The following is a 25,000-nucleotide window of genomic DNA, read 5'->3' on the forward strand; positions in this document are numbered from 1 at the left end:
GCTGTGTGTGTGTGCTCCCAGTGACAGAGGGTTCTCTCGTTATTTGAGGTGACTGGCTCTCTAACTCATGTCATGCGCACAAAATACCTAGGCCGACATAAACCAGAAAGTAATTTCTTAAATAATAACTAATTAACTCGACCGTTAGAAAAAAAAAGTATGACCATTTTTTAAAAAGTGAAAGCAGGCATATCAGTGAACTTCAAATTCAATAGGCTAGGTGCACGATCTCCACTACTTCCTGAAAGGCACCTTGCATGAACATATCCTGTCTCACTCTATTGGTTTAATTGATTAATCAGCTGTGCACTGTGTGTTCCAACAGTTTACTGCACAGCTGATTAATCAATTAAACCAATAGATGAGACAGGATATGTTCATGCCAGGTGCCACTCAGGTGTAGTGCTGAGGCACAAATGTGTACATTTCAAGCCTGCAAACTGCGACACTTTAAATGAATGTGCAATAACACTATGTGCAATATGACAACCCTAGGGTACATAAGGTTGCAGAGAATAGGAAATGTTAGAATAGGTATAGCATAGCATAGAGTACAGCACAGTGTTTTATTTGTACAGTATAGTATAGGGGATAGTGTACATAGCCTTTATTTATGTAAACCAGCTCCTTTCCCTTCTTTTTTTTTTTCCCCCCAGTTTTTTTCTCTTTCCTAGCACCAGGGGAGACCCCCCTCCCAAATGTCGTTGTTTGGTACCTGTACTATATCAATGACAATAAAGACCATTCATTCATTCATTCATTCATTCATTCATTTCAGGAAGTAGTGGAGATCGTGCACCTAGCCTATTCAACCAATTGAGACGCAGCAGTAGACACGTGCTTCCACTTAAGTTTCGTTTTCCTCGCTGTAGGCAGGGTTTACTTTCGGGTGGCTTGGCTTGTTATTGAGATTTGTGCTGAGTCTCTCAAGGAAACGTGAGCAGTTTCTCCGTGCAATAGGTTTTTTGACTGTTAGATATTTTCACAGTTCTAATGGCATCCATCGTGTCTGCTTTGGGTCTGGAGAGAGAGAGACAGCTGTTAAAGCTCTTTCCCGAACCTGTCGGACTTCACCTGTTGATGAAGGGGACGCACCATGGATTTCTGACGTCAACGTTGTTCTCCAAATTTGACAAAGTTGGAAGATTTGTGATTTTGGTGAAGTTACATTCGGGATTGATGAAAGGAATCTACCTAAGTAAATCTCCCAAAGACAAACAACAGGATGGAGATGCTTTTCTCTTTGGGCTAAGTGAGCATAATGCATCCCAATATATGGTGCAGGATAAAAGCACTGCAGTTGTTTACACTTTTCCGTCATCGAAAGGGTTGTCATTTGGAAGATACCTAAAGCTGTACAACAATCGGAACAATACCAACGTACTGCAAGCAGACTTTGCGGCTGGTGAGACTTTTGCACAAACTGGATGGGAGGAAGAGAAAGGTGCATACTGTGTGGAAGTGGAGTTGCACCGTGTTCAAGGTGCCGGGGATCATGTGCTGCCTGACCCTTGGAGGGAGTTGTCTTTTACCGAGCAAGGCAGGGAGGCTCTTAAGGAGAATCTGCTCTCCTTCAAACCTGCATCCCAGTCTCTGAACCGGGTCAGAGTTCTCCTGCTGGGTCCAGCTGGATCAGGAAAATCCAGCTTCATCAACTCGGTCAGATCTGTGATGTACGGGGAAGTTGTTCTCCTGCCTAACGTCGGCATGGCAGAAGACGGCTTTACCAAGAGGCTGAAGTCATATGACATTCACTCCGAGAGAGGGGGGATGCCCACAGCTCTAACCCTGTGTGAAGTGTTGGCTCTGGGGCACGGCGAGAGGACTGGCCTGACCCTCGCAGACGCAGTGGCTGTCATCAAGGGACACGCCCCAGAAGGACACAAGTTCCAGAGTAAAGTCTCCATTGATTTCTGGTGTCCAGGCTACAGACCTAAGCCGTCAATGGATGATCAGATCCATTGTGCTGTGTTCGTTCTGGACGCCTGCCGAGTCCTGACCTACAGTGAGGGCCAACAAACAGAGCTGAGGAAATTCCACGCCGAGCTGTCGGACCTGGATGTCCCCCAGGTGGTTCTGCTGACCCATGTGGACCAGGTGTGTCACGCGGTTCAAGCGGACGTCAAGTACGTCTACACCAGCCGCATCGTCCAGGAGAGGATGGAGAAGGCTGCAGAGTTGGTGGGCATGGGCTTGTCCTACGTGTTCCCCGTGAAGAACTACGCCGGCGAGGTCATCGTGGGCCGCAACGCTGACACACTCCTCCTGAGCGCTGTGAGTCACATCCTCCAAGCTGTGGACGACACGTTTGAGGGTGCTGCCCACCCTCCCCCTCCCCCTCCCCCCTCCCAACCCTCCTCGCCTCCCTCCCCCTCCCCACCCTCCTCTACTGGACCTCAGGATCCCACAACAGGGCCAGTCACTATTTGATTTCTGGGAAGAACCCATGTTTGCATGGGCTCAAAGTACAGGATGGTTTTAAAGTGGGATGCTTGGAAAGGTCCAACTCTGATATCACCCCATTGATGTTGAGATTGAAAACAGTAAAGGTTTAGTAAGGGTGGGGGTTAAGGACAGGGATAGGATAAGGGTTTAGAGTGGGGTTGTTCCAAGTATCCCATTAGCATCTACCCCAAGTACACTGTGTGTCTGAGATTAAGTGCCTCAATATCAAAGCAAGCTGTAATACAAATGAGTGCCTTCCATATGTTCTGAAATAGATTTGACCTGACTTGAACATTCAATTATGCACATAATCTTTGAGGCAGTTAATTTGTATTTCCCTCTTTAGGGAGAGAACAAGAATAGATAGATCAATAAAATGTAAAACAAAAGCACAGTCAGTAAAAACAACAGTACAAAGTTAAAGTTTAAAAAGGTGGGTTTTGAGGGATCTTTGAAGGAGGAGAGCATTATAACTGTATAAGTAATGCTTGGCTTTTGATTCAACATGAATCAAGACAAGCAGGTGTCTGTTTGATATAGGCTAATCTCTATAATAATCTCTATATCTTCTATAATGTCTAAATTTAGTTCCTAAACTGTTTATTTCCATCTTGTCATTTATATGTCCAAATAGCCATACATTTAAGAAAATGTATTGTGTAAACTTATAACCACTTATAGCTATATCTTTTTCTGCTACTATATACAGCTGCATATAATGACGTTTTAAGATTAAAGCTATGAATAGGTTGTAATTGATTTGTTGACCCATATGTTTATGCTTTCTGCATAGAGTTTAATCATCAGTGTAGGTGTGTGTTGTTGTTCGAAGCAGTTGTGGGCAGTGATTTGGCCCGTGGGGAACGGTATAGTTATGTTAAGTGTTGCCGATAAAGTACTTTGTGTTTAATGCCATGAACACATTAAACTGCTTCAGATTAGAATAAATAAACAATAATAATAAAAAATGTGCATTGTCTGTCATTCAATTATTGTTCCTTAATGTGTCAGTGTTTTCCTAATTCAGCATCTGGAACAATGTGGGGAGGTTTTCTCTTTTCTTCCCCCCATCTGCCACACCACACACACACACACACACACACACACACACACACACAAGCATGCATGCACGTGCACACACACACACACACACACACGTCCCTCATGCTCCCTCCCTCCCCCAGGTATGTCTCACCCTCACCGCCAAGCGCATGGCCAAGAAGAACTGTCTGGTCAAGAATCTGGAGGCTGTGGAGACCCTGGGCTCCACCTCCACCATCTGCTCCGACAAGACGGGCACGCTGACCCAGAACCGCATGACCGTGGCCCACATGTGGTTCGACAACATGATCCATGAGGCCGACACCACCGAGGACCAGTCTGGTGAGACCACCCGCCGGCATCATCTGTCCACCTTATTCTCACTCAGACAGGTTGAATTACAGGGCCTCTAAGTAGGTACTGTAGATGAGCTGCAGTATGGATGGATAGATATAGGTGAACTCTCTCTCTCTCTCACACACACACACACACACACACACACACACACGCATACACATGCACACACACTCGTACACACACATGCGCACACACACTCTCGCACACACACACACACACGCGGATACACACACACACACACACACACACAATACAATACTCTCCCTCTCTCTCTCTCTAGAGAAGGTTCTTCAGATGAAAAAACAAGGTTTTTAGAACCCTCTAGAAACCCACCGTACCAACCTTTTTTTTCTATGGGTGCGGCTCCTGACTATACCTCCTTAGGCCAGTGCTGTACCCAATGTCCTCTCTGCCATCGATCACACTGACGCCTCCCGCCTCTGTACAGTAAGTATAACGTGTCTGCGTGTATTCCCCCAGGCGCCACCTTCGACAAGAGCTCAGCTACATGGTCCGCTCTGTCCCGCGTGGCCGGGCTCTGCAACAGAGCCGAGTTCAAAGCTGGACAGGAAGGAACTGCCATCCTGAAGGTATGGAAATGGCTGCCAGATAGATACCCATGCATGTGTGACTGTGGCTGAACAGCCCCTAACTGAACACCGGGGAATTGCCCACCACCTCTATATATATATATATACAGAGGCACCCGTGTAGAAACTGACGACCCCACACAAAATCCCCTCCTGTCACAATACCACAGTTTTGTATAAAACGAACTAACCTTATTCTGAGTGCTGTGAGCGGACTGTGTGTGTGTGTGTGTGTGTGTGTGTGAGTGTGTGCGTGCGTGCATTTGTTAAACTATTCTGAGTGCTGTGAGTGGACTGGGTGTGTGTGTGTGTGTGTGTGTGTGAGAGTAGAGTGTGTGTGTGTGTGTGCGTGTGCGTGTGCGTGTGCGCGTGTGCGTGTGTGTGAGAGTAGAAGTAGAGAGTTGAGTAGAGTGTGTGTGTGCACGCGTGTGTGTGTGTTACCCCCTTCTGAGTGTGTAGTGTGTAGTCTCCCGCTGACTGCAGTGTGTTTCCCAGAGGGACACGGCGGGGGATGCTTCGGAGTCGGCTCTGCTGAAGTGCATTGAGCTCTGCTGTGGCAGCGTCCGCAGCATGCGAGAGAGGAACCCCAAAATGGGAGAGATTCCCTTCAACTCTACCAACAAGTACCAGGTACTCCACTACTCCTACGACATCCACTTCACAGCGCGATATCCAGCCAAATCACAACTGCATACCTCAGTTTATGCTCCTAAGTACATAATGACTGCCAAGTACAGGATACCATCAAAATCACTCAGCAGGGTGACTGCAATGCTGATGGAAAGCCGTATGTGAGAAAATGTTTGTTTTTTTGCCATATGTGAGTTTTTCAATCGTGTAGCTCAAATGCCTACCTCTCTCTCCTGCCATGTCTCCCGCTCACAGCTCTCCATTCACCAAGTAGAGGAGAACTCCACTGGTCACCTTCTCGTCATGAAGGGAGCTCCTGAGAGGATATTGGACAGGTAGGTTGATCCATGAAAACATTCGGACCCATGCACCTCTCAGGATGGGAGAAATAGGGGTGAAATGGGCCTAATATCTCACTGGAATAAACGAAAAGTGGATTAGATTGGGTTAGATTAGATTTTAGTGTCATTGCAGAGTACAAGTACCAGACAACAAATAGCATCTAACCAGAAGTGCAAATAGTGATATAAAAACATGATATAAAAACATGACAATGATAGTGATAGCTACAGTAAGGCATGTCGTTTAGAGGTATATACAGTTATGAGCTATGCACAGTTAAGGTAGCTTATGTACAGTTTGTAATGTACTGATGTATTAAAGAAAATGGCTCCAGTACAGTGTCTCACTGACGACAGCCAGTGAGTAATCCCCGCGTGTTGCTCTGTTATGATGAGGTGTGGTTGTGCTTTTCTTAGATGCAGCACCATCATGCACCACGGCCAAGAGGTTCCCATGGACGACAACTGGAAAGATGCCTTCCAGAGCGCCTACATGGAGCTGGGGGGACTTGGAGAGAGAGTTCTAGGTGTGTGTGTGTGTGTGTGTGTGTGTGTGTGTGTGTGTGTGGTGTGTATGTGTGTGGTGTGTGTGTGTGTGGTGTGTGTGGGTGTGTGTGTGTGTGTGTGTGGGTGTGTGTGTGTGTGTGTGTCTGTGTTTGCTCACATTTGCACTGGTGTATGTGTGTGCAGTGTTGCCTGTGTGTGTGTGTGTGTGTGTGTGTGTGTGTGTGTGTGTGTGTGTATGTGTGTGTGTGTGTGTGTATGTGTGTGTGTGTGTGTGTGTGTGTGTGTGTGGGTGTGTGCGTGTATGCATGTGTGTAGGCCTGAACATCTGAATATAGCCTGTGGCTGGGTAGGACCTCTGTGTTAGTCCAGAAGGGTTTTGAATGGACCTCTGTGTGTGCCCTGCAGGGTTCTGCCACCTATCCATGTCTCCGTCCCAGTTCCCCCGAGGGTTCACCTTCGACTGTGAGGAGGTCAACTTCCCCACCGAGCAGCTGTGCTTCCTGGGCCTCATGTCCATGATCGACCCGCCCCGCGCGGCCGTGCCCGACGCTGTGGGGAAGTGCCGCAGCGCTGGCATCAAGGTGATTGGCTACGTCAACCAACTGACCAATCAGCACGTTCCAAAATATCCCTGAACAGAGAGGTTGAAAAGAGGGTTAGCTCACGTTAGCGCTAGCGTTAGTAGTGAATGGTAAAGGAACAGAGAGGACATGACGGGTGAAGCCGACAGGAGGAGAGTTTGTTGTTGTGGTGTTCTGTGTTATTCACGCTCTTCTACACCATCAGGTCATCATGGTAACGGGAGATCATCCCATCACTGCCAAAGCCATCGCTAAGGGTGTTGGCATCATCTCCGAGGGCAACGAGACAGTGGAGGACATCGCTGCCAGGCTAAATATCCCCCTGAGTCAAGTCAACCCCAGGTGTGTGTGTGTGTGTGTGTGTGTGTGTGTGTGAGTGTGAGTGTGAGTGTGTGTGTGTGTGTGTCGTGCGTGTACATGTGTGTGTGTGTGTGTGTGTGTGTGTGTCGTGCATGTACATGTCTGTGTGTGCGTGGGTGGGTGTGAGTGTGAGTGTGAGTGTGAGTGAGAGTGTGTGTGTGTGTGTCTGTGTGTGTGTGTGTGTGTGTGTGTGTGTGTGTGTCGTGCGTGTACATGTGTGTGTGTGTGTGTGTGTGTGTGTGCGTGGGTGGGTGCGTCTGTGTGTCGTGCGGTGTGTGTATCTGCCTACTGTTCTTGGTCCCTTACTGCGGGTGTGAATCCACGTCCCTCTGCCTCCCCCAGGGATGCCAAGGCCTGTGTGGTGCACGGGTCGGACCTGAAGGACATGAGCGCAGAGTACCTGGATGACCTGCTGAGGAACCACACTGAGATAGTGTTCGCCCGCACCTCACCTCAGCAGAAACTCATCATCGTAGAGGGCTGCCAGAGACAGGTGTGTGAGAGAGAGAGAGAGAGAGAGAGAGAGAGAGAGAGAGAAGGACAGAGACAGAGAGAAATATATATATATATATATATAGAGAGAGAGAGAGAGAGAGAGAGAGAGAGAGAGAGAGAGAGAGAGAGAGAGAGAGAGAGAGTGTGTATGTGTGTGTGTGTGCGGGTGTGTGTGTGTCAGGCGTACGTGCGTGATTGAGCCAGTCACTTCATAATCAAAGCCTCCAACTGGATGACTCAGGGGTTCTGAATGCGTTCTACTTTAAGAGTCAGAAATAGGAGCACTGTTATGTTTCGGAAAAGGCTTCAAAATATGCAGCGACAAAAAAGATGGTATTTATCATCATGTAGCCACTGAACTGAACTGTAATTTCCTGCTTCTTTCTCTTCCTGGTCAAGGGGGCAATTGTAGCAGTGACTGGGGATGGTGTGAATGACTCCCCTGCCCTGAAGAAAGCCGATATCGGGGTTGCCATGGGAATCGCGGGGTCTGATGTGTCCAAACAAGCAGCTGACATGATCTTGCTGGACGACAACTTTGCCTCCATCGTTACAGGAGTGGAGGAAGGTAAGAAAAGAAGAAGAGAAGGATGACAAATCAAATCAAAACGAAACAAACAAACAACAGACTTCTCCGATTGACCAACATTGGCCGAATTACCCGACTCACTCTGTGAATTAATCTATCGTTTATCTTTTCAATCTTTTCAGCGTCAACATACAACCTACACGTTTTTTCTTCCAGGGAACCAAACAAGCTGGTCTTTATCTGATCTTATCTCGATCTTACAGGGCGTCTGATCTTCGATAATTTGAAAAAATCCATCGCCTACACCCTGACCAGCAACATTCCAGAGATCACGCCCTTCCTCCTCTTCATCCTCGCCAGCGTGCCCCTCCCCCTGGGCACCGTCACCATCCTCTGCATCGACCTGGGCACCGACATGGTGAGGAGGAGGCCTTCGCTGCTTAACACTCTCAGCATTTTGAGTCATTAATTATGATTCATTTATGATTACGTGTCCTCCGTTTAACCAGAGAAGTCTTATCTATTTTTCATAAAGGCTGCGGTGTTTCAATTCCCATACTAGCTTCAAAACACTTCAACTGCAATAGCCGGTATACCATTATTCCTACATTCTGTATGCAGTTTGCTCGTCTGGCTATATTGGAACGGAGCCAGAGTCTCTGTAAACACTACACGCCCCAACCAGAACCATACTGTGCTGGCTTCAAATATTGTTCTTTTCCTTCACCTTTTCCGGCACTGTTTTCAGGAACTAGTGGATGTGAAACCAGGCCAGGCCGGGGCCCGATATAGCTCAGCTCAGCTGGGTCGGCGTCTGTGGTGTGAAAGAGGGTTAAGACTCTCTCTTATGTCCGCGGTTTCTCGTTCGTACAACAGCCTGCCTCTCTGTATATCACTCACCACTGCTCCGGGGTCACAGAGCTGGCAGAGACAGTCAAGTAAACTGGATTCCGTACAAACACTCCGCTGTCTGTGCTCAAGTGTCACGCCGGGTTAAATCAATGTTCCACTTTAGATCGCACACATTACTCGATTGCCTCACTGACACCATTCTTCCGGAAGGGTTTTTTTTTTTTACGAAGATCTATCACCTCTGTTCTTTACATTACTCCGCCTGTCGTTCACCTTCTTACTTTTTCTCTCCTGTCTGTCCTTCCCTGCCCTCTCTATCTCTCTCTTTCTCTCTCTCTCTCTCTCCACTCCTCCCCCTCTCTCTCTGTCTCAAACCATTTCTTTCTTTCTCTCTCTCTCTGTCTCTCTACTCCCCCCCCCCCTCTCTCTATCTCTACCCACCTCTCTGTCTTTCTTTCTCTCTCTCTACTCCTCCCCCTCTCTCTCTATCTTTAACCATCTTTCTTTCTCTCTCTCTCTCTCTCTCTCTCTACTCCCCCCCTCTCTCTCTATCTCTACCCACCCCTCTCTGTCTCTCTCTCTCTCTCTCTCTCTCTCTCTCTCTCTCTCTCTCCCTCTCTCTCCCTCCCTCTCGGTCTCCAGGTTCCTGCCATTTCATTGGCCTATGAGATGGCTGAGAGTGACATCATGAAGCGTCAGCCCAGGAACCCAAAGACAGACAAGCTGGTGAATGAGAGACTCATCAGCATGGCTTACGGCCAGATAGGTGAGACGCCCCCACCTTCCTCCTACCCCCACTCCCCTTTGGAAGGCTAATACCTGTGCCTGTCAATCATACAGTATCTTTCTATGAAGTGAATTTCAAAGAATGTACACACACACACGCACACACACACACACACACACACACACACACACACACACACACACACACACACGCATTAGGGCCCTACCCTAATATACATGATGTATTTTGTATGTAGTATTTTATCATTTTAGATTAGAATTGTTGCGTCATTGTTGAACCCTGACACCCTCCTGCCATGGCGCCCCAGGTATGATCCAGGCTCTGGCAGGGTTCTTCACCTACTTTGTGATCTTGGCTGAGAACGGCTTCCTGCCCAGGGATCTCCTGGGGATCCGTATCAAATGGGACGACCGCTCCCTCAACGACCTGGAGGACTCCTACGGACAGCAGTGGGTAAGAGAGGAGTTTTTGAAAAACAGGATACAGTATGTTTGCTAACATACACACAGACACAAATACCCCCCCCCCCCACACACACACACGCTAGTAGACACACACACACACACACACACACGCTAGTAGACACACACACACACACACACACACACTAGAAGACACACACACATACACACACACACACACACACACACACACTAGTAGACCCACACACACACACACACACACTAGTAGACGCACACACATACACACACACACACACACACACACACACACACACACACTAGTAGACCCACACACACACACACTAGTAGACACACACACACACACACTGAACTCGACTGTCATTGGCTCTTTATCAATCGTGTATGAAGGTCGACTGTAGCACGGACACGACAACGACAATAACACGTGCCTCCAGCAGGTTTGGAGTACGGTGACTGTGTGCATACTAACGAGACGTGTGATTCCTCTGGCAGACCTACGAGCAGAGGAAGATCATTGAGTTCACCTGCCACACGTCCTTCTTCACCAGCATCGTCGTCGTGCAGTGGGCTGACCTCGTCATCTGCAAGACCAGGAGGAACTCTGTCTTCACACAGGGCATGAAGTGAGCGAAGAAGAAACTACCAGTGTGTCTACTAGAGTGTGTGTGTGTGTGTGTGTGTGTGTGTGTGTGGGGGGGGGGGGGGTACTTGTGTCTGTGTGTATGTTAGCAAACATATGTTCAGTGTCTGTTCATCCGTCAATCATGTCCCTCGTTTGTAACCGAGCTCGTTCCTCTTTCCCTCTCGTCAGGAATCGGATCCTGATCTTTGGCTTGTTCGCTGAGACGGCCCTGGCAGCCTTCCTGTCCTACTGCCCAGGGATGGACATCGCCCTGCGGATGTATCCTCTGAAGTAAGAGATACGCGGCTCCCATAGAGACGTAACACTCGGAGACGAACTGAAGAACTGTAGGATGATAGAACTGTTCTGGTCTCTAATCTCAATGATCCACCATACTGTCTAGAACCCAGTGAACAATTTACCCGGCAGCTACTCCTTTGTTTTCCGTGACTGATCTGTCTGTCTCCATATCTCTCTCTCCCTTTCTCTTTATCCTGGTTTATTTATTCTTTATGAGGATCCTCATTAGCTGTTGCCTAAGAGACCACTAGTCTTTCTGGGGTCCACAAAAAGACCTTCCAGACGATTAACATAAAACATTCAGACTTACAACGACACGACAAGGAGGAATAAAGACAAATAAGCACGACAACGAAGGACATAAAGGAGTGTTTCGCTGAATAAATAAACTCAAAAGTCTCAAAGCAAAGGGACTGACGGGGTCTTATAGCACAGACAATATTCCATTGTTCTCTCGGTTCTCTGTGTCTCTTTATCACCCTCTTTATTCATCCTGCAGGGTCTCTTGGTGGTTCTGCGCCTTCCCTTACAGTCTGCTCATCTTCATCTACGACGAGATCCGTAAGCTCATCATCAGGAGATGTCCTGGAGGTGGGTACTACGGACTGGACTGACCTTTGACCTTTGAACTTTGACTTTTGGGTAGTGGTGGCCTAGTGGATAGCGAGTTCGACTGGTGGTCAGAAGGCCATGAGTTCATGAAATCCCACCTGGGAACACCACCACCAACTGTGCCCTTGAGTAAGGCACTTAGCCCTAAGTTACTCCAGGAAGACTGTCCCTGTAATCTCTCATTGTAAAGCCCAATGCACACAGCGTGCGATTTCTGTTGCACGCCAACATTCCATTTTGAAGTTTGAATGGAAGTCTATGAGAAAATCGCATCCCAATGCACACGGCCCCGATTTTAATCGCATGGCGAAAATTCGATTCCATTCATGACAACAATGGAATGTTGTCGTGCAACAGAAATCGCACGCTGTGTGCATTGGGCTTAAGTCTCTTTGAATAAAAGCACCTGCGAAATGGTTCAAATGTAATGTAACCTAGCCTGTTCCTCACCTCGGAAATAGACGAGGTAGAGACGTGTATGAGGACGTGAGGACAGATGAATGAGACACGAGAGGCCAGAGTCACACGGGTGACAGGGACACAGAGACGACACACATCATTATGTTACTGTGCAGCTGCGGGTGGGGGAGAGCTTCGCAGGGACGATTTATCATTGACGATTAATCCTTCTGGTTAATCGGAATGACGTACAGTATGTATGATCAGAGGGGAGCAGAGTTGAAAAGGGTTTCTTGTTGAAGCAGAAAGGGATGACAGGATGAGTCTCATTGATTTTTTTCTTCTCTTTTACAGGTTGGGTGGAACAGGAGACGTATTACTAACATTCAGAAAATACCGATTCGGTGTTGTTTTTGTTGTGTGTGTCTGTGTGTGGTGTGCCTGGGTCTGAGTGTGAGCGTGTGCGTGTGCGTGTATGTGTGTCTGTCAAGTGTCTGTCATCCAGTTGTTCTTGTGTATTACTGCATGCATGGATCAACACCTCTGATTATCATATAGAATACTGCTGAAAATAAGCTTGTAATTGTGATTGATATTTCAGAATGTTCTAATTTTCCAATGACAATTACTGTCGAAGGGCTTTCAAGTACTGAATAAATGTTGAAAAATGACTCGGCATACTGATGATGTGTACCTGTATGTTTTTCATCAAAAGTGCCTAATAAAAATGTATTTTAAAAGGATTCTTTTTTATTTGTTATCAGAACTTTAAAGCTGTAAAGGGGTGTTGTGGGGAAATAAACTTGGTTTCGATAAATAAAAAGATTTCTGCAAACCAAGATTGTTGTTTGCCCTCTCTTTGACCTTTTACATATAGTAGTTTTTGCTCAAGGCTACAGTCAATCATAGCAAATAAATCAGAGTTTCATGGATGACTCAGGCATAAAATGACTAAAATGGAAGAAAAAAAAGCTGTATTTCACACAGGCAGAACTAACAGTCTACTCTAGACTGATTTCTCTACCAAACGGATTTATTTGTCTGCACATATTGACTGTCTTTCATTCTGAATAACCTCACATCGTCAAAACCCTCATTCTAATAATACAGACAATATCTGACATGGTATCAAAAGCAGATCATTTTTTATTAATATTAATATTGCCTTCTATTTTGACCTTTTCAAAATGGCATTATTTTGATCACGGATATGTCAAAACATCCGGTTGCGTCACGTCCTGTCAGTAGTTGTAACAAAAAAAAAGATGGCGTTGCTTCTAAGGTCAGTGCATTTGTCTTCTCTCACTTTGGAGCAAATAATGGACGTTTTACTTTCGTTTGTCATGTTAGGTTCTTAATTAGATAAACCTGTAACGAATGATGTTCACGTAGGTGACGTAACTCATAAAACATGCTTTGTTAATTAACTGTCATCGCTGTTTATTGTGATTCGTACTAGCCATAATGCTAACTAGCTAGCTGGGCTAGCCAGACTAGTAAACACAGAAGCAGCTGTCATCACAGTGTCATTATTACTGCCACTATGTCTGTCTAAGATATATTCAACCCATACAAGTGTGTCTTCGATGTTCGGACCTCGGACATTGCTTGCTAAAGTTACGAGGCAATGGTCAGTGACTCATTGGGCGTGGAGGTTACCTAAGGTCTTCACAGTGAAAAGCATGTTTCAGTCTATTTATACATCAACGAGTCACTGTCGTTGTTTAATCTCGCCATTATACACGGCTCAGGTAGCGTTTGACCCTCACAGCAAAGCTCTGTCACTCACTGCTGTCATGCTCTGCTGGATCTGAGAGAAAATGACCGTTCTTCTGGAATTCTTGAAGTTGAACCCACCGGTTACTTGATCTTAGACCATAGACCTTAAGGCCAAAGATAGTCTTTCAACCTTCATACGTCTCTCTCTCTCTCTCTGCTGGGAGTTGCTTTGTGGCTCAGTGATAATAAACGGGTTCCTTGTCTTCCTATCTTCACTTCTTGAGATAAGAGTTGGTTAACCCACATCTGTCCATTCAACGTTGCTTGGTGTTTGTTGTCCTGTCCCTCTTTCACAGGACGTTGGGTCAACAGGGTCTGTGTTTGTCACGCCAACAGTATGGCGTTCTCTACAGACAGTGAGTATTGTTTGTGTTTCTGTTTAGTTCTCTAGCCTCTGTAGATGGATATTAGGCTATATTCAGTTTGATGTTGTTGATGTCCATGTGTAGCCTATATGTGTGTGTGTGTGTGTGATGGAACCAAATCAATGCTGTTTTTTCTCTCTCAACGTCTCAGTGCGGTTCCCATGGGAACGACTGCGAAGGAGGAGATGAACAAGTTTTGGGACAAAAACAGCAAACTAAACCGGCCCATGTCTCCACATATCTCCATCTATCAGTAAGTGGGCTGGTGATCAGAAGGTCATAAATTCAAATCCCACCTGGGAACACCACCACTAGTGTGCCCTAAATTACTCCAGGGAGACTGTCCCTGTAATCTCTAATTGTAAGTCGCTTTTGGATAAAAGTGTCTGCTTAATGGTTAAAAATGTCTTTCATGGTGTTCATCCAATGTGCACTACAGTAGCTACAACTGTTATGTATGTGCTGTATGTGCTGTAACTTCACGTGTGTGTTTGAACACTGAAATCGAATCTGATAAAATGGGTATTTTTGTCTTGCAGGTGGTCCGTCCCCATGGTTATGTCCATCACATTCAGAGGCACGGGAGTGGGACTCAGTGGAGGTAACGTCACATACCAGACACATGCCCAGGGTGGATGCGGTTATCATACCAGCAGAACTGAATCGAAATCATCATTTATCGAAAAATCTATATTGACTGAACCAAACATTGAAAAGTGCATTTTGTCGTACATGGCAATAGGTTCTAGTGAGTCTAATGGGAGTGACTTTATGGTTGAAATTGAACCTCTACTGATGCATTTTCTGCAGTGCTCTGCAGACCTTTAAACATGTCTCTCTCTCTCTTTATCCCTCTATCTCCCTCTCTTTCCTCTCTCTATCTCTCTCTCTCTGTCTCAGGTATCTCTATGTTCGCTCTGGCAGCTTTGGTGTTACCAAATAGTTACCCGTACTACCTGGACCTGATCCACTGCCTCTCCTTCGGCCCTGCCCTGATTGGCGTTGGCAAGTTTGCCCTGGCCTTCCCAGTGTCCTACCACACCCTCAACGGCATCCGTCATCTGGTGGGTCTGATGGCCACGCACACAAGCACACAGCAAGTCACTTAGATCTGTCTGACAGCCCTTGGTTCTCTCTGTACTCATGATATCCTTCTTTCTTTCTTTCTTTCTACCTCCCCCTCTCCTTCGCCCTCAGTTCTGGGACAGTGGAAAGGGCTTCAAGATCCCTGAGGTCTACCGTTCAGGATACCTAGTCATCGGGCTGTCGCTACTGACTGCCATTGGACTGGCGTGTCTCTGAGATGGATGGAGGAGAGGAGAGGAGGAGAGGAGAGGAGTGAATGCGGACATGAGGGATGGCGGAGAGTGGGTGTTGTTTTGTTTATATGTTTTGGTCTTTATGGCTCCAACTCAGTAAATATATGAATAAATATGTCTAACAAAAACAATGTGTTGTGGTGTGTAACGGAGAGGACAGTGGATGGAATAATGGAAATGTAACTTTTGTTTGTACGTGTTTGTTTATACATTTGATTTAAGCCACAGCATGTGCGTGCGTGTGCGTCTGTGAGTGTGAGTGTGAGAGTGTGAGTGTGAGAGAGCCACTGTGTTCCATCCTGCAGTGATAATTTGTCCACTACATAATTGTATCTACTCCACCCACCTCGCTGACAACACCTTTTTGATGCCTGGCCAAAAAGAAACTACAGCTGGATCAGTGGCGCTGTACTGTGCTCTGATTCTGTGACCCGGCTTCAGTGTTCTTGCCTCAGGCGCTAAGCCCCACAGAGACACACATGAGCTGTTGTGCTTTGCACCTGAGCTTGCTTTGTGCTGCATTCTGAGGACAATGGGCTCTAATATAATGCCGCTCCCACAGTGATGTTTATGTAAGCGTGTGTGTGTGTGTGTATGTGAACACGTGTGTGCTGTTCACAGTCAGGTGCTGAACTCAACTGGAAGAATGATAAAAGTAGCAAGCCCACATACTGTTTCAATCTGAATTAACATTCACGTGTCGTCTCGGTGTTTTATGGAAGAAAAAGACATGCTGTGTGGTAAAAGGAACTGTCGAGATTGTCAACACTATATTTTGCATCAAAGCACAGCTGGGTGTTTCAGGAACAGTAAAATTGTCAATTAGAGTTTGGAAAAGGCTGTACACTTGTTGAGAGGAAGACGAATTGCCATAAATGTACTTGTATGATTGCTGCAAATATCATTTTCAATTGCCTAATTATAATAATGATGCTGAAACGTTCCTGGCATATTTTATTTCTCACAGAAATTCAGAGACTAGAGTACATCTGTTCACCTCATTATTTAGGCCCATTGTCTTAATCTCCTCATTCTTAATTTAACAATGTATGATAAAGCAAGTGTCGGCTCTCGCAGCAAGTTAACAGCATGGGCTGCATACTGACGGAAGAGGTGACGTAAGGGGGGGGGGGGATTCGCCACGGGATTATTTTGTCTTGCGTTCCACTTAAATAACAAATTATAAGCAATTGCAGTCGAATTAGTATTGTTGTGGTGTGAGATTTGAGCGACAGTAATTCATACGCTGCGTAATTATAAGCGGACTGCAGGGGAGCTGATTTCGCCATCTTGGCCCTGCATTGTAGTGCGTTCAGCGCGCCCCCTACCGGTAGATCCATATAAAACAGCACATTGTGGTCCTGATGCTGAGAGATGCTGAGAGGATGGTGCATGGTTACAGGCGGTATATAAATCCGCTTTTCATGGAGTGGTGTGACTCAGTCTCTGTGGCGCAATGGAATAGCGCGCTGGACTTCTAATCCAGAGGCTCCGGGTTCGAGTCCCGGCAGAGATGGGTTCGCTGTGGCAAGCGGATTTTTAGAAAATATGAATCTGACAACTTGAAAGAATCGGAGGCAATCTTTTTATCTGAATTATTGTACATGCAAAACCATTCTTCACAAATGCATCTCAATGCATATAGATTTGAGATTCCCCGAGATTTTGAGATTCCCCGTCCTCACATAACCTTCCACCAACATTTATTCTCCACATCCACCACTCCATTAGATGAAGTGATCCTTAATGCTTTGTGCATGATAGCCTTTATATGCCTCGCTGGGTAGGCTATTGTGAATGGCGTCATTAACACATCATTGCAGAAATACATTCATTCATGGAATATAATATGCCCTCTGCTGATGTGTTGGAAATGACTATAGCTGCTAATAACAATTTTTTTTTATAAATCATGCACATTTGCAAAATAAACACAATATACGACAATACCATAGTGTTTTGTTATGCAATATTGGCTTTAAAATGCTACCGGCTATATTATGACAATAAATGTCACGTTGATAGAACACAAATGTTGATGATGCAATTGACGCTTGTCTTGAAAACAAAAAGACATTCGAGTGCAATAGAATGACAGCTCCGAACCACGTTTCAGGCCACTTCTGGGACTTAACTCTTGAAAACTCTTGGTTGGATCTACACTTTGAACAGAAGAGTTTAGGCTATCATGTAGCCTATGATGGAATGCGTAGACCTATAGGTGTTGAATTCTGAACAAAGGCGCATTCAATTTTCAAAAACAAAACAAAAACATCCTCAGTTTGTGGGTCTGCGGCTGTCTGCTTTGGTGATCCCCTTCGCCCCCCCAGTTCACATTGATTCTCGCCCGCCTCCCATCTCTTGTTTGTCGCCTTTGGTGATTGGGCTTTCGTGCCGCCATCCATGTTTAACCCCATGCCTCCCCACACACACAACCTAATCCGCCTGCAAAACTAATCCTTAATCCCCTAGCAAATTGAACCTGCCCCCCCCTCCCCTCCCCTCCCTGGTTCCCGAACACCCACCCGTTAGTCTACCGGGCCTGGCGCGTGGTGATTCCGCGCTCAGACCACGCCTCGCGCTGTCACTCAAGCACTTCAAAAGAGAGTATAAAACAATAGGCATATTAATGATTGAGTCTACATGGTAGATACACACAGACCTACACTATTTTATTATATTAATAGGCCTAGTGTAGCCTAATTATTGCACATGTTAGTTTATTTCGAATAATAATTTTAATAGGCCTAATAACTAATAAATCATAGTCCTAAAATAATTGGTAACATTATTGCATAGTACCACCAGCTGAAATCACTGCGATCCACTCAGCTGCTATCTATCTCCCTATCTGTATATCTCCCCCACGTCTCTCCTAGGCAGTGTGCTCTGGCCCTGTTATCCAGAATGGTACGGGCCAAATCGTATTAAAATCCCCTCCCCCCCTCCCTCTCCGCCCCACACACCACCCCCCTCCCTCCCTCCCTCCCGTCTTTCAGACAGACTGTTTTTGCTGCAGTGAACGGTAGCTGTGGAGGAGAGAGAGGGAAAAAGGCAAGAAAAACAAGAAGCCAAGGAAGGAAAGGGGGAAGAAAAAGTCAATATTATAGACAGATCCAGTCACAGTGAGACCTCCGTCCAAAGCAGCAGCTTGCACCATCGGGGGGGGGGGAACCAAACCAGATCCTGGGATAAACGCCGAGAAACAGCCCCTATCTATATCCACGGAGGAAAACGGACTTCGGAAGCAGACTAATCTGGGTATGCTATTATCCCGATCTTCGTATAATAGGAATATTATTGTTGTTGGGCGTCCCTGGCTCTATAGTTGACAGACGGGAGACACCTGTCACTGTTGTAAATACGATGCGATGATCGTGTCCTGGAATGTTTCTTGCTTTGCGCGCACTCAATTACAGCCAGGTACCGTTAGTTCGAGGCGCACAGGAATGAAAAAACGCTTTGTTGTAGCCTATAATTTACGGTGAATATGCATAAACATTTTTTAGTTATAGGACTGTACACTACGCTATTATGTCCCGGTCCTCCCCTCCCTTTCCCGCTCGGGCTTTCACCAATGATCGTGTGCTGCAATAACAGGCTTCAATTGCACCTTTTGTGTACGTTTACATAGACTCGCCTAGGAAGTGTACAACCGGACCTCAACACAGAGCGATCGCTTTTGCTAGGAGAAAGAAAGGTGTAGGGGGGAGGCGCGACTAACTAACCACCCCGGTGTCGGTGGCTCCTATGTCGCATGGATCCAAGCAGCATTGCATTGCAGGTAGCCACAGCTATACTACAATCTATGTTTAGATTGGATTAGAGACTTACTTAACGGTTAACCGATCCAATAATAGGCTACATGGCGCGATGGTGCTCACACAAGACTACTATGTATGATTGTGTTCTATAATATAAACCAATTCTCAGCCCGTTTCCCTCGATACACTCAACTCGAATGGCTCCAACAACAACACACATGCACCATCCCCCCGTCCCCCATCCCCGCCCTATGGTCGCCCCCCGCCCGTCCCGCAGGCAACCATGGTTCGCCCCCCTGAACGGTGACAATGAGGATCTCTTCGAGGATGGATTCATCCATGCCTCAGCGACGTAAGGCTATTTTAGAGCGTGCATGTGAGAGGTCGGGGCTGTTATAATGATAAAGTATGCGCGTATACGATGCTTTATTTGTGGCAGCCACACTTCAGCTCCGATGAATTCTCAGCGGGCGACAGGTGCATCCTCCTCCTGCTTTGTGCGTGGCCAGGAGGGAATTATTCCCTTGTCTTGTTTGCAATTTATTTATACGAGCTGTTTCTGGCCCCGTGCAAAACACTCAAAGCTTGTTTAGTCTGATTAAATAGGACTAGATTAGGGTTATGAAAGCCCCCCACTGATTTTCCGCCGTTTGTAATTTAGACCGTTGCCTTTTTACTGTGGTAAAGGCTCGATCACTGCGTCACCCACCCCCCAGTGGGATATGACACAGGCAGATCGATGAAACCCATGGAGCAGCGCGTGAGTAACGATGTCCAAACGTTTATTCAGCACCAGTCAACCAATCAGAAAGCGAGCAATTATTCTGGAATGGCCTGGTCTTTTTGTGTGTGTTGTTTTTTTGTGAGTTTTTTAATCTCCCCTGTCTGTCTCCGCAGGTAACACTCTGGTGCTTCTGTCCCCTCGTGAGGATTCTGAGACACGGATCTGTGCGCCCGACCATGGCATTCCCTTCACACGCGCTTCCTGGTCTATGGACTCTGAGTTTATTGACAATACTGGCAGCTTCGGTTCAGAGCAACATCCTCTATGGTAAGCTATCTATTTCGCCCCCCCCCCCCCCCAAACACACACACACTCTGTCCCCCCTCTATCTGTACCTCTATCTGTTGACGTGAGTGGTTTTTAGTTTTACCCCTGTTTTTACAAGGGACTCACGGATCCGTTAATAAATCCATGGGGCACTTCCCCTCCCCCTGAACCCCAACGGAATTTCTGCTGTTGTTTTTGAAGAATGTGTGTGTGACTTACACGTGCACAGGGGGCACACACACATACACACGCATGCATGCATGCACTCATACACAAATGCACTCACACACACACACACACACACACACACACACACACACACACACACACACACACACACACACACACACAGGATGTGAGGCTTAGGCAAACGTGCAAACATGCATATGCACTAAAACACAGATCATTATGAGAGCTTTCACATGGCGACAAAAGTTAAGTTTGAGAGCACACACACACACTCACACACTCACACACACACACACACACACACACACACACACACACACACACACACACACACACACATGCTCATGTGGCTGATCCTCGGCTTCCGTTCTTGGGCGGGGCTCTCAATGGATACTGAGAGAGGATTTGATGAGAGAAGCACTTTGTAATGATATCATACTTACTGTAAGCACACACTGGATGAGACACATTACCAACTGGGCTTTTCCAATTGCATGAGACTGAAGTGCTTGTCAATAAGGCAACCTTGAGAGGGCAAGCTGATTACTGCCCTGATACTGGCCCTCTGATACTGATGGAGCACACTGACGTGTCTCAAAATGATTGACAGAGAAGAACCTTTGAGTCTTTACTCATTCAACCAATACCAATGGGGTTGTGTCACAAACAAATGGTGATTTAAGGTGCGATAAGGATCCCATAGACAATCACTGGTGTGTATAACAGTGTATCTTCTAATGCCCATGCGCTCACTCTTGCAACTGTGCCCACACACAGTTGCAGAAATTGGAACACACACACACCACACGCGCACACACACACGCACACGCGCAAACACGCATACCTCAGACACACACACACACACACACACACACACACACACACACTTACTTTAACTATGTCAGCTGTTTTTACTGTCTGTTGAATTATGCATACATTTATGTTTTGATCTTCTGCATATGCAGTGTGTTTAGAAGAGCGGAGGAGTTGTCAGTTTGAACGGATGGTCAGTCGCTACATTATGCCATGGTTGTCAACAATAAACAACATCTCTGCATTGAGATGAGGTCATCGTCGGAAACATAATGAAATCATAGTGCGTCGTCGGAAACAATGTGGAAGATTATAATTATGGAGGTAGTCATCCAATTCAAGCATTGTTGAAAGGCACAGGTATCACGTTCAGACATGTGACATTGGGCGGGCATAGTCCTGATTGTGTGTCCTTGGATGCAGCTCATTGTCGAAATCGCCTCAACTGAGATTTTAATTTGTGTCTTGTGTCTAGTGCAAAACATATATATGTATTTCTTCTCTCAAATATGTCACATTTGATTAAAATGCGTTTTGCTCGATACTTGGCGATGCGTGAAGATCCTCACTGGCTTTGTTTGTCGGCCTACGTCAATTCTGTCAAGTCAGTCAGACTGAGCGATTGAACCCGTTCCAGTATGACACTAGTGTTGTTTTCTGGGGGGAAATCCAACAACATGTGCCCTAGTGTTGTGAGCATGTGCGGTGTCAAGTGAGTCAAATGATGGGCCGTAATAATAGGACTTCCTGTACAGACAGTACACACAATGGTATTGTATATGTGGAGACTGGTGGAGGTAGAAATCGGAGGACGGGCTCATTGTAATCCATGGAATGGAAACGAGGAATGGCATCAGAACTCTGACGTCCTCCGATGTCTACCTCCACCAGCCTCCTCTGCACTGTGTGCATAGGCGTAGAGATACAGCTGACATCTGTCTAAGCTCCGCTCTGCCCTCGCATAGGCTTCAAAAGGCTTCAACAGATTAAAATGTTGTTTACAGTCAACCTGGAAAAAAAAATCTTCTAATACAAGTGGCTGGTTTGACTGTATTATTACTACTATCTGGCATATCAACAAGATCCTTTTTGATGATGTGTTTCATGTTTTTTCTTTGCTATTGGATGAACTGTTTGTTAAAACAACTAACAGTGAGTCTATGATTATATTGTGTTAATGATTAAAGCATGTTCTTATGGCATTTCACAATACATGACACAATACATGACACAATACATGACATTTCCCAATTTGACAGGCCTCCATTGTGCACACTGCAGGCTCCCGGACATTAGGCTTTAGCTATGTTGACATAAGTGTGTAATAAGTTGTGTGAATTTTGTGGGTTGACAATTGATACATCTGTTAGTTTTGAAAGTTGATACATCTAATATTAGCATCAAGGTCACCACCCAAAAAAACAACAACTGCAAACCCAGGCAATCTGACAGTGTTGTTTCCATACGCAATCTGAGAGTTGGTTTCCATAGGGAAAGTCCAACAGCATTTGGCATAATGTTGTAAGCAACGGCATCATGATACATCTGTTCAGTCTGAACAGTAGAAGACAGGGAGTGAGGGGGGATGGTGGGGAGGAGGGAGGGAGGGGGGAGGGAGGGGGGCATTATGGGCCGTAATGGGGATTCCTTCTAAAAGCCTCAGAACAGAAGGCTCTACTTAGCATAAATAATGCAATGTTATGTATCAGAGAGGGGAAAAACGATTAGCTCTGCAAATCATTGGACTGCAGATGAACCATCAACTTCCACACATGTCAATATAACACACACAAAATCTATACCTTCTTAAAAGCATTTTGTCCTACAGTTCTCTTCTTGTCTTGTTTCTTGTTATCTGTTCTTTTCTCTTTCCCCCTCTCCTCTCCTCTCCTCTCCTCTCCTCTCTTCTCCTCTCCTCTCCTCTCCTCTGCTCTCCTCTCCTCTCCTCTCCTCTCCTCTCCTCTCCTCTCCTCTCCTCTCTTCTCTCAGAAGAAAAGAAAAATGCTACGAACGTTTACTGGCTTTTTTGTGCATTATAAAACGATAAAAGACAAGGCATGTCAAGATTGTTTAAACTTCCGATGCGGAACCCCCGTAAGAATCTGTCAAAGTCAGAGAAAGGACATTGCTAACTGTTCTGAATATGCCAGAGCCAGATACAGGAAGACGCTAATTGCACGCAATTTGACATATCCATTTCCACAGCTGCATGTGCAGTGGAGCATACTCAGATGGAGTAACTCTCTCAAGCATACCGATTAAAGCCTTATTGGCTGGCCTGGGCATGTCCTCTCTGTTTCTGTATTGGCAACACGTGATTGGCTGGCCCAGGCCTATCCCGGCTCTGTAGGCTATCAGCAACCTAGTTATCTCGGTTACCTCGGTTACCTCAGGCCTGTGTGCTGGGGTGTTTTCCGTGCCCACCCCACCAAAGCACACACTTAACCGCATGCAGTGCAGACTGCGAGGACCGCTGTAACCTCCCATCAGCCACCGAGCCCCGTCTCTGTGGTGGCCCAATCACAGACCTCAGGGATCGTGTGGTCTGGTACAGAGAGAATGTGGTTGATAGTTTATTTACCTCAGACGCTATACTGTGGGCTGCTGGATTGAGTGAGGCAGCGCTTCCAGCTGTGACCAATAATGAATAAAGATTAAAGGACGGGTGCGGGTGTAGACCAGTCATTAATGTGGTAAGATTTACAGGCTGGTGGGCTCTGTGTGTGTGCCGCTGCCAGCAGTTCACTTTACTCTGCTGCTGCGTAGGGGAATGATAGGTTGAATGATGGAGGCTCTTTGGCAGTCAGCTCTCCTCCTTCTTCTTCTTCTTCTTCTTCTCCCAGCTGAAAGCAACACTTCCTGTGTGTTGTTTCTTGTTGACTTCCCGTGCGCCAGCCAAGACTGAGAGGAACAAACATGTCACTGATAGGCAGACATGACTGGTGTACCTACACAATAGAGGGAGGCGGAGGAAGGGAGGATGGGAGGATGGGAGGATTGGGGGATGAGAAGGAGGGAGGGAGGCTTTCTCCTGTTAACAATGCTGACTGATAAGCTCTGACTCATTAACAACGAGAAGCACAGTGAGCCCTGGCGGAATTACTGGCTAGGCGACTGTGACATTTATAAGAGGCGTACGAGGGGTACAAGCCGTACGATTTCCCATGGGGCTCTACTCTCTGGATTTGACCAGACCAGACCAGACCAGTCCAGACCGGTGCCATCCAATCCCTGAGCTGCTAGCTCCGATGGTTTTCTATTAGTGTCGTCCAATGATGAACAGATCAGACTGAAGGTGTAGCACAGTGACTGAGCCATGAAGCAATGCATTGGCTATGCATCAGAGGAGGCTCGCTTTGGTACCGGCTCCTCATTCCGTTCCATGCATTACAATGAGCCCGTCCTCTTTGGTTCCTACCTCTCCTAGCCTCCCCCTGCTATGCATGCTAAGTGGCGTACACGTGTGGATTTTTGGAATGTACTTAGATGTGGTCCTGCGGAGAGCGTGATCACGATTAGCACTCTGTATTTGGGATAGACAGACAACTGAAACATCCAATTAATTTCCCCTGTTTATCACGGGAGTCATTAATGAAGGAGGATGATTCGTTATAAAGCTCCATGAAACTACAGCAATACGCTGTACCTACTGGCTCATTTGCATTCAGCGATATTCCCAGTGCTATACCATCACAGTTTCTCTCCAGCTGTGAAGTGTTAAGAAACGACACATACGTAAACCGTGGGAAGTGAGACTCACAGGCAGGCATGTTAACTGGAGCGTGTTAAAAAAGTAGAAGAGTCGCAGCCGAAGAGTGTGTCTGGTTAAGAAAGTAAATGGTGAATAAATGAATCCAAATTAAACACC

The 25,000-nt window shown here is 46.3% G+C and overlaps 4 protein-coding genes across 5 annotated transcripts in view; all 4 read left to right on the forward strand.

Annotated features, from left to right (window-relative positions):
- Nucleotides 1-12,235, forward strand: part of atp1a2a (ATPase Na+/K+ transporting subunit alpha 2a) — a gene marked incomplete at both ends in the record, with an annotated part of 24,822 nt that extends 12,587 nt beyond the window's left edge. Inside the window, 16 exons of the mRNA XM_080546922.1 lie at nt 3,630-3,828; nt 4,324-4,433; nt 4,929-5,063; nt 5,319-5,398; nt 5,822-5,931; nt 6,317-6,492; nt 6,698-6,834; nt 7,195-7,345; nt 7,747-7,915; nt 8,140-8,294; nt 9,371-9,494; nt 9,784-9,929; nt 10,412-10,542; nt 10,731-10,832; nt 11,341-11,432; nt 12,207-12,235. Coding sequence (XP_080403048.1) covers nt 3,630-3,828; nt 4,324-4,433; nt 4,929-5,063; nt 5,319-5,398; nt 5,822-5,931; nt 6,317-6,492; nt 6,698-6,834; nt 7,195-7,345; nt 7,747-7,915; nt 8,140-8,294; nt 9,371-9,494; nt 9,784-9,929; nt 10,412-10,542; nt 10,731-10,832; nt 11,341-11,432; nt 12,207-12,235 — 2,046 coding nt within the window. The remainder of the gene's footprint in view (nt 1-3,629; nt 3,829-4,323; nt 4,434-4,928; nt 5,064-5,318; nt 5,399-5,821; nt 5,932-6,316; nt 6,493-6,697; nt 6,835-7,194; nt 7,346-7,746; nt 7,916-8,139; nt 8,295-9,370; nt 9,495-9,783; nt 9,930-10,411; nt 10,543-10,730; nt 10,833-11,340; nt 11,433-12,206) is intronic.
- LOC308171653 (interferon-induced protein 44-like) lies at nt 1,276-2,430 on the forward strand (the record flags this gene model as incomplete). Its single annotated transcript, XM_080546528.1, has 1 exon — nt 1,276-2,430. The coding sequence occupies one exon, from the start codon at nt 1,276-1,278 to the stop codon at nt 2,428-2,430; it is 1,155 nt and encodes a 384-aa protein (XP_080402654.1).
- An 877-nt stretch (nt 12,236-13,112) lies between the features above and the next one.
- On the forward strand, nt 13,113-15,430 carry sdhc (succinate dehydrogenase complex, subunit C, integral membrane protein). 2 transcript variants are annotated; one of them, XM_080546500.1, is made up of 6 exons: nt 13,113-13,134; nt 13,928-13,987; nt 14,148-14,249; nt 14,536-14,597; nt 14,897-15,060; nt 15,194-15,430. In XM_080546500.1, exons 1-6 carry the CDS (start codon nt 13,118-13,120, stop codon nt 15,296-15,298), a joined length of 510 nt encoding a protein of 169 aa, XP_080402626.1. In that variant the 5' UTR covers nt 13,113-13,117; the 3' UTR covers nt 15,299-15,430. The 2 variants fall into 2 exon arrangements, with proteins under 2 accessions (XP_080402626.1, XP_080402625.1); XM_080546499.1 differs by lacking the exon at nt 13,113-13,134 and adding an exon at nt 13,424-13,482.
- A 2,915-nt stretch (nt 15,431-18,345) lies between these two features.
- The window catches only part of cadm3 (cell adhesion molecule 3), a gene marked incomplete at its 3' end in the record, with an annotated part of 35,397 nt that continues 28,742 nt past the window's right edge, over nt 18,346-25,000 (forward strand). Inside the window, exons 1-2 of the mRNA XM_080546923.1 lie at nt 18,346-18,576; nt 19,977-20,130. Of these exons, the coding sequence (XP_080403049.1) occupies nt 20,040-20,130 (91 nt within the window). The 5' untranslated portion in view covers nt 18,346-18,576; nt 19,977-20,039. The remainder of the gene's footprint in view (nt 18,577-19,976; nt 20,131-25,000) is intronic.

The sequence above is a fragment of the Nansenia antarctica genome (assembly GCF_963989245.1).
Source record: "Nansenia antarctica genome assembly, chromosome: 16".
Taxonomy (NCBI): domain Eukaryota; kingdom Metazoa; phylum Chordata; class Actinopteri; order Argentiniformes; family Microstomatidae; genus Nansenia; species Nansenia antarctica.

Excerpts from the sequence above, each read along its gene's own strand:
- sdhc (XM_080546499.1), top strand. The coding sequence starts at position 13,439 with ATGTTCGGACCTCGGACATTGCTTGCTAAAGTTACGAGGCAATG. Across the intron at positions 13,988-14,147 it reads TATGGCGTTCTCTACAGACA|TGCGGTTCCCATGGGAACGA; the intron begins GTGAGTATTGTT and ends TCAACGTCTCAG. Across the intron at positions 15,061-15,193 it reads TCAACGGCATCCGTCATCTG|TTCTGGGACAGTGGAAAGGG; the intron begins GTGGGTCTGATG and ends CTTCGCCCTCAG.